The sequence below is a fragment of the Mobula hypostoma genome, chromosome 1, assembly GCF_963921235.1.
Source record: "Mobula hypostoma chromosome 1, sMobHyp1.1, whole genome shotgun sequence".
Lineage (NCBI taxonomy): Eukaryota > Metazoa > Chordata > Chondrichthyes > Myliobatiformes > Myliobatidae > Mobula > Mobula hypostoma.
In genome coordinates this window covers 56,172,436-56,185,531 of record NC_086097.1, presented here as the reverse complement: position 1 = coordinate 56,185,531, position 13,096 = coordinate 56,172,436, and the positions used below count along the sequence as shown (strand labels likewise).

Below are 13,096 nucleotides of genomic sequence, written 5' to 3'. Positions count from 1 at the left end.
ACAGCCTTAACTTTCTTAACTTTCTATACCATGCATTTTTGAACATTTGATCTCCTATTTCTCGTACACTCTAGTTTGTTTTCCTTGAATAGCACTAAAATAGATCTAGACCTGGGTTTTTTTTAAGGTTGTTATGGCTGGGGGTGGTAGTGGGGATAAACCCCCACTACCTGTTAAATATTCCCAATGGCGTATGTCTCAAATATCCCCTGACAAAGAAGTTCAGCTCCTATCCTTCTGGTGGAGCTTAGCTACTAAGCCAGTAGAACCATTTCTACTGACAGGAGAAGAGGCAAAGGCAGATTACTGTTGTCTTAAAGCCAGTGGCTTTGGCCAGATGGGGCTTGTCCGCTGTGATTGGCAGCTCATCTGGGAGAAGGAAAACTCTATCTCAAACCTCCACTGCCTTGCAGCTATACCCACTCATGGGGAAGACTTCGGGAGTAAATACCGAGGGAAAAATCCTGGCTTGGAGTCTCTAAGGCAGTCCTACAGTGAGTTCAACATAACTGGCAGCTTCAGCTGTGCTGCTGGTGCCAAACTGTATCACACTATGCCATTCCTTTGCATTTATCAGCTGTGTGGCAGGGGGAGCCTGCTACATGGGCAACAGCTTGCTCTCAATATTGTATTGCCCTGACTTGCATATCACATAAACAGCTGGGACACAACATCCATGGTCAACCCTGACCAACGGAGGGCATCAGACCTAAACCCTGATCTTCCTCACTAAGGTTCTTCCTCCTTTCTACCACACTTCTCTGATTGCTAACACTTTTATGTTATCTATCTGTCCTTAACTCTAAGCTCCAGTCTTCCACCACCTGAATGCTCATTCACTTCTCAGTATTCTGTTGAATTCTCTTCCAATGATGCCGCAATGTAGGAAAAAGAAACTTATTTTATTATCTATCAGAATATGTCTTTGTAAAAACTTAGTGCATCATGTAGATAATTTATGGCTTTATGAAGTTGTGCTTCAAATTGTTCCACTTGAGTGCTTTGACAGATTGAAAGAGGTGAGGTAGAAATTTCTCCTGGTGTGATGATTGTTGTTTGTTGACTATCAATATAATTATGAATTGAACTTAATACATTTGGTTGTCCATATCATTTATCACATTAGTATTTGGATATCATGTTAATTTATTTTAGCGAGCTAGTTGCTTAATGATGCAACCAAAATTTAATTCACAATGTTCTGATTATCGTTGGTCCTCTGATTTAAATATGACAAAATGTTGTCTCTTTCCTCAGCAATCCCATCTACAGATTCCAAGACTGGAAGCCTTTACTTTTTAGATGTCGTACAACAGGCAAATACTATTTTTCACTTATTTGACAAACAATTTAATGACCACCTCATGCCACTAATAAGGTAAGTAGATTTTTTTTTCTATCAATGCTTTTATAAGTCATAGGATCAGAATTAGGCTGTTTGGTCCATCGAGTCTGTTCCACTAATCAGTTGTGGCTGATTTATTTTCCCTCTCAACTCCATTCTCCTGTCTTCTCCCAGTAATCTTTGATGTCCTAATCAAGAACCTATTGACCGCCATTTTAAATCAACTCAATGACTTGGCCTCCACAGATATCTGTGGGAATAATTCCTACATATTCACCACCCACTGGTTAAAGAAATTTCTCTTTATCTCTGTCTGAAGGGATGTCCTTTTATTATGTGAATGTGCCCTCTAGCCCAAGACTGTCTGATATTGGAAACATCCTCTCCATGTCCACTCTTTCAAGGCATTTCAATGTTCTGTAGAATTCAATGAGACCACCCCCAGTAGGTATAGGCCCAGAGCCATCAAACATTCCTAATATTTTAACTCTTTCATTCCCAGGATCATTCAAGTAAATCTCCTCTGGGCCCTCTCCAATGCCAGCACGTCCTTTTGAAGATATAAGGCGTAAAACTCACAATATTCTAAATGTGATCTGACCAATGCCTTATAAACCTCACACTCAGCATGACATCCTTGCTTTTATATTCTAGTCCTCTCAAAATGAATGCTAATATTGCATTTGTCTTTCTTACTACCGACTCAACCTTCAAGTTAATCTTTAGGGAATATGCACATTTTTAAAAGTTTTGCAATTGTCTAATGTCTCACTAATTTTTGCTATCTTGTATGTTCTCTGTTTTGCTGTTATGCTCTTTGTTTTCCTTTGTCAGCTATGGTTACCCCTTCCTCCCTTTAGAATGTATCTTCTTTGGGATGAACTGATCCTGCGTCTTCCGAATTATTGCCAGAAACTCCAGCATTTCCTGTTCTACTATGATCCCTGCTCGTATCCCTTTCCAGTCAACTTTGGCCTGCTCCTTTCTCATATCTCTGTTTACCTTTTTCTGTGATAACCATACAATACTCTTTTATTGTAATTAGAATAGAATTAAAATGGAACATCCTAACTTTTGAGTACATGTCATTTGCATGGCTAATGTGGCATTTTTGCATTAAGAACAAAGTTGCTTCGCTCTGTTTACATGCAAGCAGGACGACATAATGGAAATGCTTTTTAAGCTATTTGGGACACAATTTGAAGCAAAATATAGGTAAAGGAAAGATTTTTACAGTGTGAAATAAACAGCAAAATAATGATTGCCTGAGCAAATCGAGCCAGTTAAAAAGCAGAGATGTGTCTCTAAATGCAGTTGAGAACCATTTTAATCACAGCTAATTCAATGCGTCTGACTTAAATCTTAAAATAATAAAAAATCTGGTTTGAATGTTAATTTAGTCATTGTGCTAAACATTCAAACAGCAATTGAAATACCTCACTACAGTTTCTTAAATTTACTTTCATTTGTCAACAAAATGAATTCACTTTTATTTAATATTTGTATTTGCAGCTCTTCTCCGAAGCTTACTGAGTGCCTACAGAAAAAGAAGGAAGTGATTGAACAGATGGAAGTAAAACTAGATACAGGCATTGACAGGTAGATATAAATTCATTGCAACATATCCATCTAAAGCATGCCGTTAATCTGTTTTTCATGTACTATACAGCATCTCATTATCATTCACTTAATCATCCATTGGACATCCATGAAATGCAGACTTTTGACGAAAGGGTGTTATCATAAGCTGCTTAATTCTAAAGCAAAATAACATTTTTATTATACTCTTTACAGTTATTAATGTGAATGTGAAATTGCAAAGGTTCTTTGACTGGAAATAGAGGACATTTTCTTATGATGTAAATGGAAACTTTGGCATTAATTATTAAATTGGAATTGACTAAATTACTTTGCATTTTATACTTGAGGACAAAAACAGTACTAGACATTTTAAATGATTTAATTCTATGATTGAGATGTGTAATGGGAAAGATTAATTTCTTCCACCATTTTCCAATAATTTTCTCAATAGTCTTTTTTATGAATTTTTGATTTGTCAGTTTTGATACTGCATTGATGTCTCTCAAGATCTCTGCTTTAGATTTATACAGTCACAAAATTACTTCCTCAAGTATTTTTTGGTGTATCTGTTTCAGCTCTTGGAAATACAGTACTAATTAATTATACAGGTTAATACACTTTCTCTGTTTTCACCTTAACCCTGAAAGTATTCTTAGTCAAATATGAAAAATTAATATTGAATCTGCTTATGTCACATTTTTGAGACAATTCAGTTCAGTTTCTTGAATTTGTATGTTTAAACAAAAGCCATCTTTTCTCTGTGCTATTCCAGTTGTTTTTACTCCATTGACTCTTGATTACTAAACTATCTGCATGGAAGTGGTTTCTCCATTTTCTATAAATATCCATTGTAATTTAAAATATGTCTATTAAAGCTCACCTGTGCTGAAATGAGAATACCAATTTCTGTGGACTCTACCATAACTGTAACCTTGTATTTAAAAAATGACTTAGCAGGATTAACATTGATTTTAAACATGAGAAATTCTGCAGACGCTGGAAATCCAGAGCAATACCTCCAAAATGCTGGAGGAACTCAGCTGGACAGGAAATGATAAGCAATTGACGTTTTGGGCTGAGACCCTTCTTCAGGACTCGGACAGACTGGTCTGTCCCACCTGAACTACACAAGTGCCTGCGTGCTGTATCCTAACCAAACATATCATGTTATGGAATAAGTGAATAACAGGTGAAAACCCAAATTAATTTAGGGAAAACAACAAATGAATGGAATCATTTCTGATCTGCTTGGTTAATTAAACTGACTAAGGAGATTTCTCTAGCCCTGATTTAGTGTAGCTGATGTTCACCCTGGAATGCAGCATTCATTCCTGTATGGACTTTCAACAATTGAAATATTATAACGGGTCCAGTATTATAATACACCCAATCTCAATGTCCACCTGAAACTTTTGAACATTATCAAAACTCTTGACATGCTCTAAACTTTTGGATTATATGCAAGCTTTCAGACAGTGCCTCTGATAACTGATCTGGGCCTTTATTGAAAGTAGGAAAACAGAATATCTTCATACATTCCATCTGGGGTAACTTCAGTAAGATTATATGTGTTAATGTAGGTTCATGAAAATAGATTTTATTTCAAAGTACTTTAATATAGCTAATATTAAAATTTAACATTCGGTAATATTGCCATGAAGCATCTTTGCATTGTTTAATATAATCTACTCCTGTACCAACCAAATAACAACTTTATCTCATAATTTAAGTATCCACTTTATTCTATGAAGGACATTGAATTGCATGATTGGACATATGAAGCACATTCTGACTGTTGAACAGAAAAAGACAGACTTCAAACCAGAGGATGAAAACAACGTGTTAATTCAGTATACAAATGTACGTATTTACAAGCTTTTGTATGGATTTTAGGAACCAACATGCTGTATATTACGTTTAATTCTTCCAAACTGCTATACAATATGGTTGAGCTAAATGATTTAAAGTGGAGTTGGGGATCTGTTATTTGTTATCTCCTTGGCTGCTGCCTTCAGTCTGAATTTTTATGGCAAATGTGTTGAACTTTTTTTGTACAATCACATTTTATAGCTCTTAGGGTGAGAAAAAAATGTGAATTTATATATTATAACATTTCATCTTCAAAATTCAAAAACATTTTGCATCCTTGAAGTGAAATCACATTAGAAAAAATGGTGACCATTTTACAAACAGCAGGAATCAATCACTGTAAATTGTTACATATGTGTTTAAGACTATTAGAGGTTTGGACTTAAAAAATCTGTAGAGATTACAATGTGATGTAAATTATCAACGGAGTGAGGCCTTTATATAAATTCCACTACACTGCCCAATTTTTTTTTTAATTTTGTCACCCATCCTTGGGAGTGATGGATGACATAGTCCTTTTTTCCTCCCTTATACAGCCCACTGTTACAGAATAATTGGAGAATTATGAGGTAAATTTTAGGCGGGTTGTAAATTTAGGACAAAACTTGCGTTTCTTCTATTGGAAGCTAAATCCAAGATGGCATGGAAGCCTGCTGAAGAGTTTATAGAAGTTCAGTTTCTGGTGAAAATTTCCCCAACTGGCAGGTGTAATTCTATTACTTGATCTACAAACATGCCATGATTTTGATTGTCGGGCCCCACTGCACTTATTTGGATCTAGCATTGTCTTCACATTCAGTTACATTATTGCTATAGGATCTTACCATCTATCATCTTAATCTCCAGAGAGGAAATTTAATTTAATTTTTATCATAGTTTAAACTTTGTTCTGAAAATTGTGAGCCATCTGAATTGTAAATTTCATGCTGGGCTTGTTGGACATATCACATAAATGTACTTGATACAGTTGGGACTCTTTAGATCAAATAAATTGAATTACAATATCTTTTTGGCAAATGTATTCAGCTAGGATAATAGATTAACATGTCAGGATTTAGGCCCAAGCAGAGTATGCTAACAGAACGTTCTCATCAGAATTTGCATGTTTTTCACTGATCCTTAGATAGAAATGATGTTTTTCTATAATGTCCATTCATTTTGTTGCTTAGGGGAGCAACTATTTTTGCGGAGCACTATGTTATCACAGCAGGAGTCTGACTGAAAGGCAGCTCAGTGTCTTTGTTAATTTGGGATGAATGTTTTGTTAACAACTGCTGTGTGTTTATTCCCTTAATTTAAATATTTGAAAATTAAACTTGTATTGCTTTTGTTTTAGAAATCAAACCTTGTTATTGGTAATCATTTCTCTCGGACTAAAAGTTAAAAATGTGCTGTTCACCAGCATTGAAATAGTTAGAAAACAAATGCTTTAAGATAAACTGTAATGAAGCAACTGCAGTTACTATAGAATATAATCTTGCTTTCACTACTTTTTAGAACACAAACTACTAATGTCACGTGAAAGCAAAATGTTGGAAATGCTCAGCAGATCAGACAGCACCACAATGTGAAATATTAATTCTGCACAAATGCTGCCTAGTCTCTGACCATTTCTATTACTTTCTGTTTTTATCTCAGATTTGAACATCTGCAATGTTTTACCTTAGTAATATCTCACTTCCTCCAACCTTTTTGAATAGGCCTGTGTCAAAGTCTGTGATTATGTTAGGAAGCAAGTAGAAAAAAATCGAAATTCAATGGATGGGAAGAATGTGGATACTGTTCTAACAGAATTTGGAGTTCGTTTCCACCGCTTAATTCATGAGCATCTTCAGCAGTATACATACAGTTCAATGGGTGGCATGCTGGCTATCTGTGATGTAGCTGAGTATCGGAAGTGTGCCAAAGAGTTTAAGGTGTTGTATACCTTCTATTAACCATCGGCTGATTTAATGACTAAATACTGTTGGTATTTTTGCTGCTTTCTTGATTACTAATTATTCCCTTTGAGTTCAAATTAAATAAAGTTGCACACAATAGCAGGATTTTTAAGTAAGCATTTCTTAAATATATTCAGTTATTTTCAGTTTACTTTTGGGATAATCATTATCCACCAATCACCACCACTATACTGATACTGAAATTCAGAAATAAGAGACCTGAATGTTTTATTTTGGAAAGTCTTTAACATTTATAAATTAAGAGGGGAATGTTCATTTAATTAAATACAGTATTTAAAATATTTTGTATCATGTTTTACCTTAAAATCTTTAATTCAAAAATCGTTCTCATATTTAAAATTATGATAGAAATATGCTTAAATAATTAGTTAAATAGTTTTCAACAAATCCATGTCCAGAACTGATAGCAGCGAGACCTCTTACATTTTCAGTGAATTGATGTATCTCTGTTTGTATCACCAGATGGTGTTAGATTTCAGTCTAATGCTGAAGATGTTCTAAGGAAGAGTAATATAACATTTTTAATTATTGGATCAAAAGATTTTTTATTTTGCATTTTATCCTTGTTATAATATGTTTTATATCCACTATAATGAAGGAAAATGAAACAATGTGAATTATGGAAATACACAGTTGCTGAAAAACGAATGTTTTAATCTTGCACACTAAAGTGGCAGGAAATTCTGTTTAGTCAGTAGCTGTGAGTGAAGTTAAAGCACAGCTTTTTAATGGAGCTGTCCAATTTATGAGGACTCTGGAGCTGAAATACTAACTTCTCAACTGCTGGTGAAAGATCTAGCACATACACCAAGACTTCTGTTTGTTTCAGATTTCTAGCATTTGTAGTTTTATCTTAACAACTGAAATATTTGCTCACAACATAAGCCCACTTCAATAATTTTATTTCCTTAAACCCTGACTTTATATCTTATAAATACACTCAGGTTTGATGTTCTAATTTGGATTGCCTCAGATCATCCTTACCTTTACCTATTTTTCAATCATTCTATAACTTAGAAATTTGCATGTATTTGCATTCATTTCAGTTCATTTTTAAACTTGCATTTTTCATGTACCTGAGCAAGTTGACTACTGAAGTACTTTAAATCTTAAACACTTTTCACTCGGTGCTAGATTTTCAAAATGATGTATTACTCTATTTCATAGATGATAAGCTGACAAAGGTTTTGGTACCTAGCTTCAAAATCAAATAATTACAGTAGTCATGTTCCTCATAAGCTGTGACTTCAGTTTGGTGTATAATCTGTTCAAGCATCCTTTTCAAGAATGTAGTGAATTTACATTTTGTATAGTAAAACTGGTAAACTGACACCCTTTATTATTTGTTTCTGCCAGGCAAACAGAATTTCTGGACATTGAATGTTAGTCTAGGCACATCCGCCCCCACCACTTCAGGCCCCCTTGTTTTCCCAAGCTCAGTCCTGGTCTTTATACTCAGCCCACATAAACAACAATGTATGACACGTCTGAAGCCTGCAAATAATGTGAACTCCGATAGTCCTGTATTTGGTAACTCAGAAATTACCCACCTTGGTACACAAAGTTTTATTGTATCTTCCAACTATATATATCTTCCAACTTGTGTGACAATTCGTTAAAAGTTAAATTTCACCATTCAAAGCAATTTTCACAACACCATTTGTCTTCTGTTGCTCTTTCCTGCTGTACCTCTCACTCATACTTTTTCCAGATAACGTAGGATTTTTCCCTTGACAGGCAGTAGTAAAAAAAATTAGAAAATCACATTTTCTAGAATCTTTTCAGAAATTTTAAAAATTCTCTTCTTCCAATTTAGCCTATACCTTGTGTTCATTACCGAAGATTCATTCCCCAACCTCCCTACTGTTACCAAAGGTGTACTTTCATATCTATAGAATTGCTGCTGCTATTTTTTTTCATAATTGAACTTTGTTTCTGCTTTCCTTGCAGATCTCCTTGGTGTTGCAACTTTTTGACACGCTACATGCACTCTGTAATCTTCTGGTAGTAGCACCTGACAACCTTAAGCAGGTCTGTTCTGGAGAGCAGCTAACTAATCTTGACAAGAACATCCTTCATGCCTTTGTGCAGTTAAGGTCCGACTACAGATCAGCGCGTCTTGGTCGTCACTTCAGCTGAAATCCTTGACATCTGAAATCGGAATATAGTGTCAAAGCTTGATCAGGAGTTTTGTGCTTAGGCTGTTTGGATCTTCGGAAGCTTTAAAAGCAGGGTATGCCAACCCCTGTTATATAGTCATTTACAAATGTAATTGATGGGAAATACATGACTTCACTAAAGAGCAGACATTATTGAACTATTTCAATTGAAAAAGAGGCTACATTAATTCAAGCTAAATACAAGTAATATTTTTGCACAATTTATGCTCTAACAGTAAATTATCCAGAGCTGAACCTCTCAGAAGCCACTAATGTAATTCAAGTTTTGCATATATTGATACATTCATGTTTATAAATTCTATCAGGGAGGTTGTTGAAGCACTGACTATTAAGTTTAACTTTCAGTTCAGTAAACACTTGTTTAAGAAATGTATAATGTTTTATCCAGGTATAATGGATTTTCTTCCCCTTGCTGTACACAGAGGTAACATTATGTTAATGGTATACTTGTTTATACAGGATCAGCTACACAGGTGCCTCTGCTTATAAAACATAGTTATTGGGATATTCTCTTGGACTGAAAGTGGGATGAGTAGTTGAGGACGATGCAGTGTAGCACGGTAATGCTATTCTTATGTAAGTTAATGCGGCAATTTTTAGTTATTAACGAGCTCTGCAGGTGGCGCTCCAGAAAATATATATTCCCTTTGCCATCTCTAAGGTTAATGTTATCCACTGTGGCAATAATGCATGATTACTGAAGGAAAAAGATGAACTGAGAATTTCAAAAGTCTTCAAACTGTAAGTTGCAGGAGGAAATGGATTGGGTTTTCAGTGTTGGTTCGTTTTAATCGCATTTGCCATGAAAATAAAACAAAGTAATTTCAACAAAACTCAAGTTGATTTTGTAGATTATTTATTTGTTTTTTGAATAAAATTTGATCTTCCATATGCTGGCATTATGATCACAAATAATTGGCTTGTAACTTTCACATTTTATAATACTACTTTTTAACATTGTACATTATGGATTTGTTTTGTATTTGACTGTTTATATTGTAATTATTTTATGTGCATGCATGCTTTGAAGCATTTTTCTTGAGTTAAGAGTAAAAAGTCAAATCAGTAAGTGGAAAAACTGCAAAATTATTTTACAGATGGTAAAAGTGTAAATACTGCTTCATTAAACTGCCAGTAACCTTGTATACAATGTAGAGAAGCATTTCTCTTTATTTACTATTGTCAGTATTCCAAAATACTGTGCAATGTGGGGAAAGAGAATCAGAGAACCACAGAATGCTACATCAGCTACATTTCTTTCATTAGACTGTCAAGTTGAATCATTAAATAGAATTTGCTGGTAACAAATCCATAATTGGCTTTCTCAATCCATGCTTCTAATTCTATTCCTGACTATTGATTTTATAACTTTTTCCACCATGTGGGTTAAAGTAGCTAATCTGTGGTTATTGTGGTAAAATATCTCATTTTGGTGCTATCTCATAGGCACCACCCCAAATCTTACAGATGCTTAGAAGATTATTGCCAGTTACTTTCCCCAGCAACATAGAATACATTTTATCTGCAAGAAGTGAATGTTTATTGTATTTACAGCCCCTCCAGAAGCCCAGCCACAGCTTTCTTTGAGACTGCAGGTGCATCATCTTCCAGTTTAATACATTCTTGGTTGTATCACAGCTGTACCTTCTGTCTCCCATGATTAGATATCCTTTTTGTTTCCTCATTAGCTCCACTACTATTCTTAAAGGCCTTGCCTGCCCTCATGCTTATAAGGACTTCCTTTTGTGTTTGCTGCCCATCCTTGCTCTCTGCCTCTTGTTTTTTTATTAATTTCCCTTCAAGTTCTTGTAATCAGCCTGGTTGTCATTTTAAAAGCCAAGCTCTTGTTGACTGCTCATTCCTTCAGCTCCATTTCATCTTTTTGTTCATCCATAGAGTTTGGGCTTTAACTTCCTTTCTCTTTCTGTTTTAGGAATGCATTTGCTTTGTTTAGTTACTGTCTAGTTTACCTGAGTCAGGTCTGTTACAATATCATTGAAGGTGGCTCCACACCAGTTGATCTTGAAACGGTTTATTAGCCTTTCCTATAGCTGTTCCATAGATACTTGCTCCAGTTGACCCAGCTTACCACCCAAAAACAAGTCCACCTTAAATTTCAGATGTGATGATGAAAAAAGTATGCATTTGTTATTTTTCAGTATATTTGCTCTTTGGCATGTAATCACTGGAATAGTCCCAGTGGTGTAATTACATATGTATTGTTCTTTAACTCTATAAACAGATAGCTTGATCATTCCAGGAAATTTTCTCCAGCATTGTATTATTACCTTTAATCGATATTGCTACTCCTTCACCTTTTTTCAAAGGTTCAATTTAATGTCAGAGAAATGTATACAGTATACATCCTGAAATGCTTTTTCTTCACAAAACATCCACGAAAACGGAGAAGTGCCCCAAAGAATGAACAACAGTTAAATGTGAGAACCCCAAATTCCTCTCCCCCCCCCCCAGCTCCCTCCTCCCGCACGTAAGTGGCAGCGAGCAACAATCCCCCCCTCCCTCCACCGGCAAAACAAAAAGTGCACCCGCTACCGAGCACAAGAGTGAGGTAAGCGATAGCAGAGACACAGACCTTGCAGTTACCCCAAAGACTATCGCAATTCATCTGGAATTCGGCAACCCACAGGTTCTCTCTCTCCCTAATAAAGGAGAGGGAGGTGCCCCCAGTTTCATAGCGAGCGAGAGGCATACCGACCCGCTGGTTTACGATGTTAAAAATTTGGTTTCGTTGCTTTTTTACAAGCTCTGTGCCTGAAGGTTGCAAAGATCTCGGGTCTTTGGGCCTACAGCAAAAGATTTTCCGGCCTCCCCAATGACACACGAGTCTCCTGCCGTGACACTGACCCTCAATCCACCCGTCTCCAGAACCCAGAGATCTTAAGGCTTCCGAACACTAGGCCACCTCTCAGGCCGACCCCTTGGCGTGCTGAACAATGGCCGGTCCTGAAATCCCAAGAACGGGTCCCGTTCCTGCAAAGAACCGAAATCCATCCTGAACACTTTGTCCTAAAACTATTTGTAACCCATTGCAAATAGGATTATTTGTAACCCAGTGCCCTTCTTTTTCCCTCATGGTCTTTGTTATTACCATGACAACATAATGCCAGGTGGTTGATTAAATCCGCACCTGAATTACATTTTTCAATATGCTAAAGTTTGCAGAATTTGTAAGTGTATCTTTAAGACTTTATTGTACTCTCCCTTAATCTAGTCATGGCTTAAAGACTTTGTTTATTCTTGTGCTAGTTCTCTCTCCCAATTTTTTTGTAACTTTCTTTTCTTCAGTACCATTTTCCTGTCAAATAAATTTGAGTGTTCATTCAAATCTGTTGAGATGCTTCCAAATTGCCCAGGATTAGTCCCATTGCTTCAGAGGAAATGTTTCACTTTGTCTATCGCCAGAATTGAATACAGTAGTTTCCTTTTTAATTAGGACGCATTGAGATCTGTACATTTTGGCCCAATGAAGCGGATTCCCAAGTAGCCTTTTTCATAGAAATTGTTTAAAAGGTATACTACCATTTAACTCAGTAATAAATTGTGTATTTAAATGAAAAATAAAACAAATTAGAACATTACATCAATTATAAAATTGTATTAATTCCTAATTATTGATGGTGGAATTAATCCCGTTTACCTGTACGATGCTGCATTTTTTTGATTGACTATAAAGGAACAAAATCAGCATAGACATCCAGTGTAAACAATGGACTGCCTTCATATAATACTTTCGATGACTGCATCCTCCAAATCTTATTTTCATTGTAACATTCATGATGATTGTTGATACCTTCAAATTCTTTGTAGTGCCTAACTTTTTGAAGTAGTGAAATTGTTTCATTTTCACTCACTGCTGTTTCTGGCATCTCCAAGCCTAAGTGCTTGAAAACTCAAGGAACAAAATAGCTTTGAATTGTCTTGCTGTTTATTTCTCACCAGCTATCAGTGACATAAATCACCACTTTTTAAACAAACACATGCAAGTGATGTTATTTTAAAAAAATGCTTGCTCTAAGCACAGTGTAGTGTCTAGCAGCTACACGTTCATGCAATTGACTCTAGATTAGAAACTGTTCAGCAACAGTCTCCTGTCTCAATTAAGTGGCATAGTGTCCTAAATAATCAAAGGGAATCCCGGC

General features: G+C 35.7%; 1 protein-coding gene across 1 annotated transcript in view; it reads left to right on the top strand.

Moving 5' to 3' along the window:
• Nucleotides 1–11,324, top strand: part of exoc5 (exocyst complex component 5) — a 56,776-nt gene extending 45,452 nt beyond the window's left edge. Inside the window, exons 14-18 of the mRNA XM_063049376.1 lie at nucleotides 1,258–1,378; nucleotides 2,858–2,944; nucleotides 4,678–4,786; nucleotides 6,496–6,711; nucleotides 8,707–11,324. Of these exons, the coding sequence (XP_062905446.1) occupies nucleotides 1,258–1,378; nucleotides 2,858–2,944; nucleotides 4,678–4,786; nucleotides 6,496–6,711; nucleotides 8,707–8,895 (722 nt within the window). The 3' untranslated portion in view covers nucleotides 8,896–11,324. The remainder of the gene's footprint in view (nucleotides 1–1,257; nucleotides 1,379–2,857; nucleotides 2,945–4,677; nucleotides 4,787–6,495; nucleotides 6,712–8,706) is intronic.
• The last annotated feature ends 1,772 nt before the right edge of the window (nucleotides 11,325–13,096 follow it).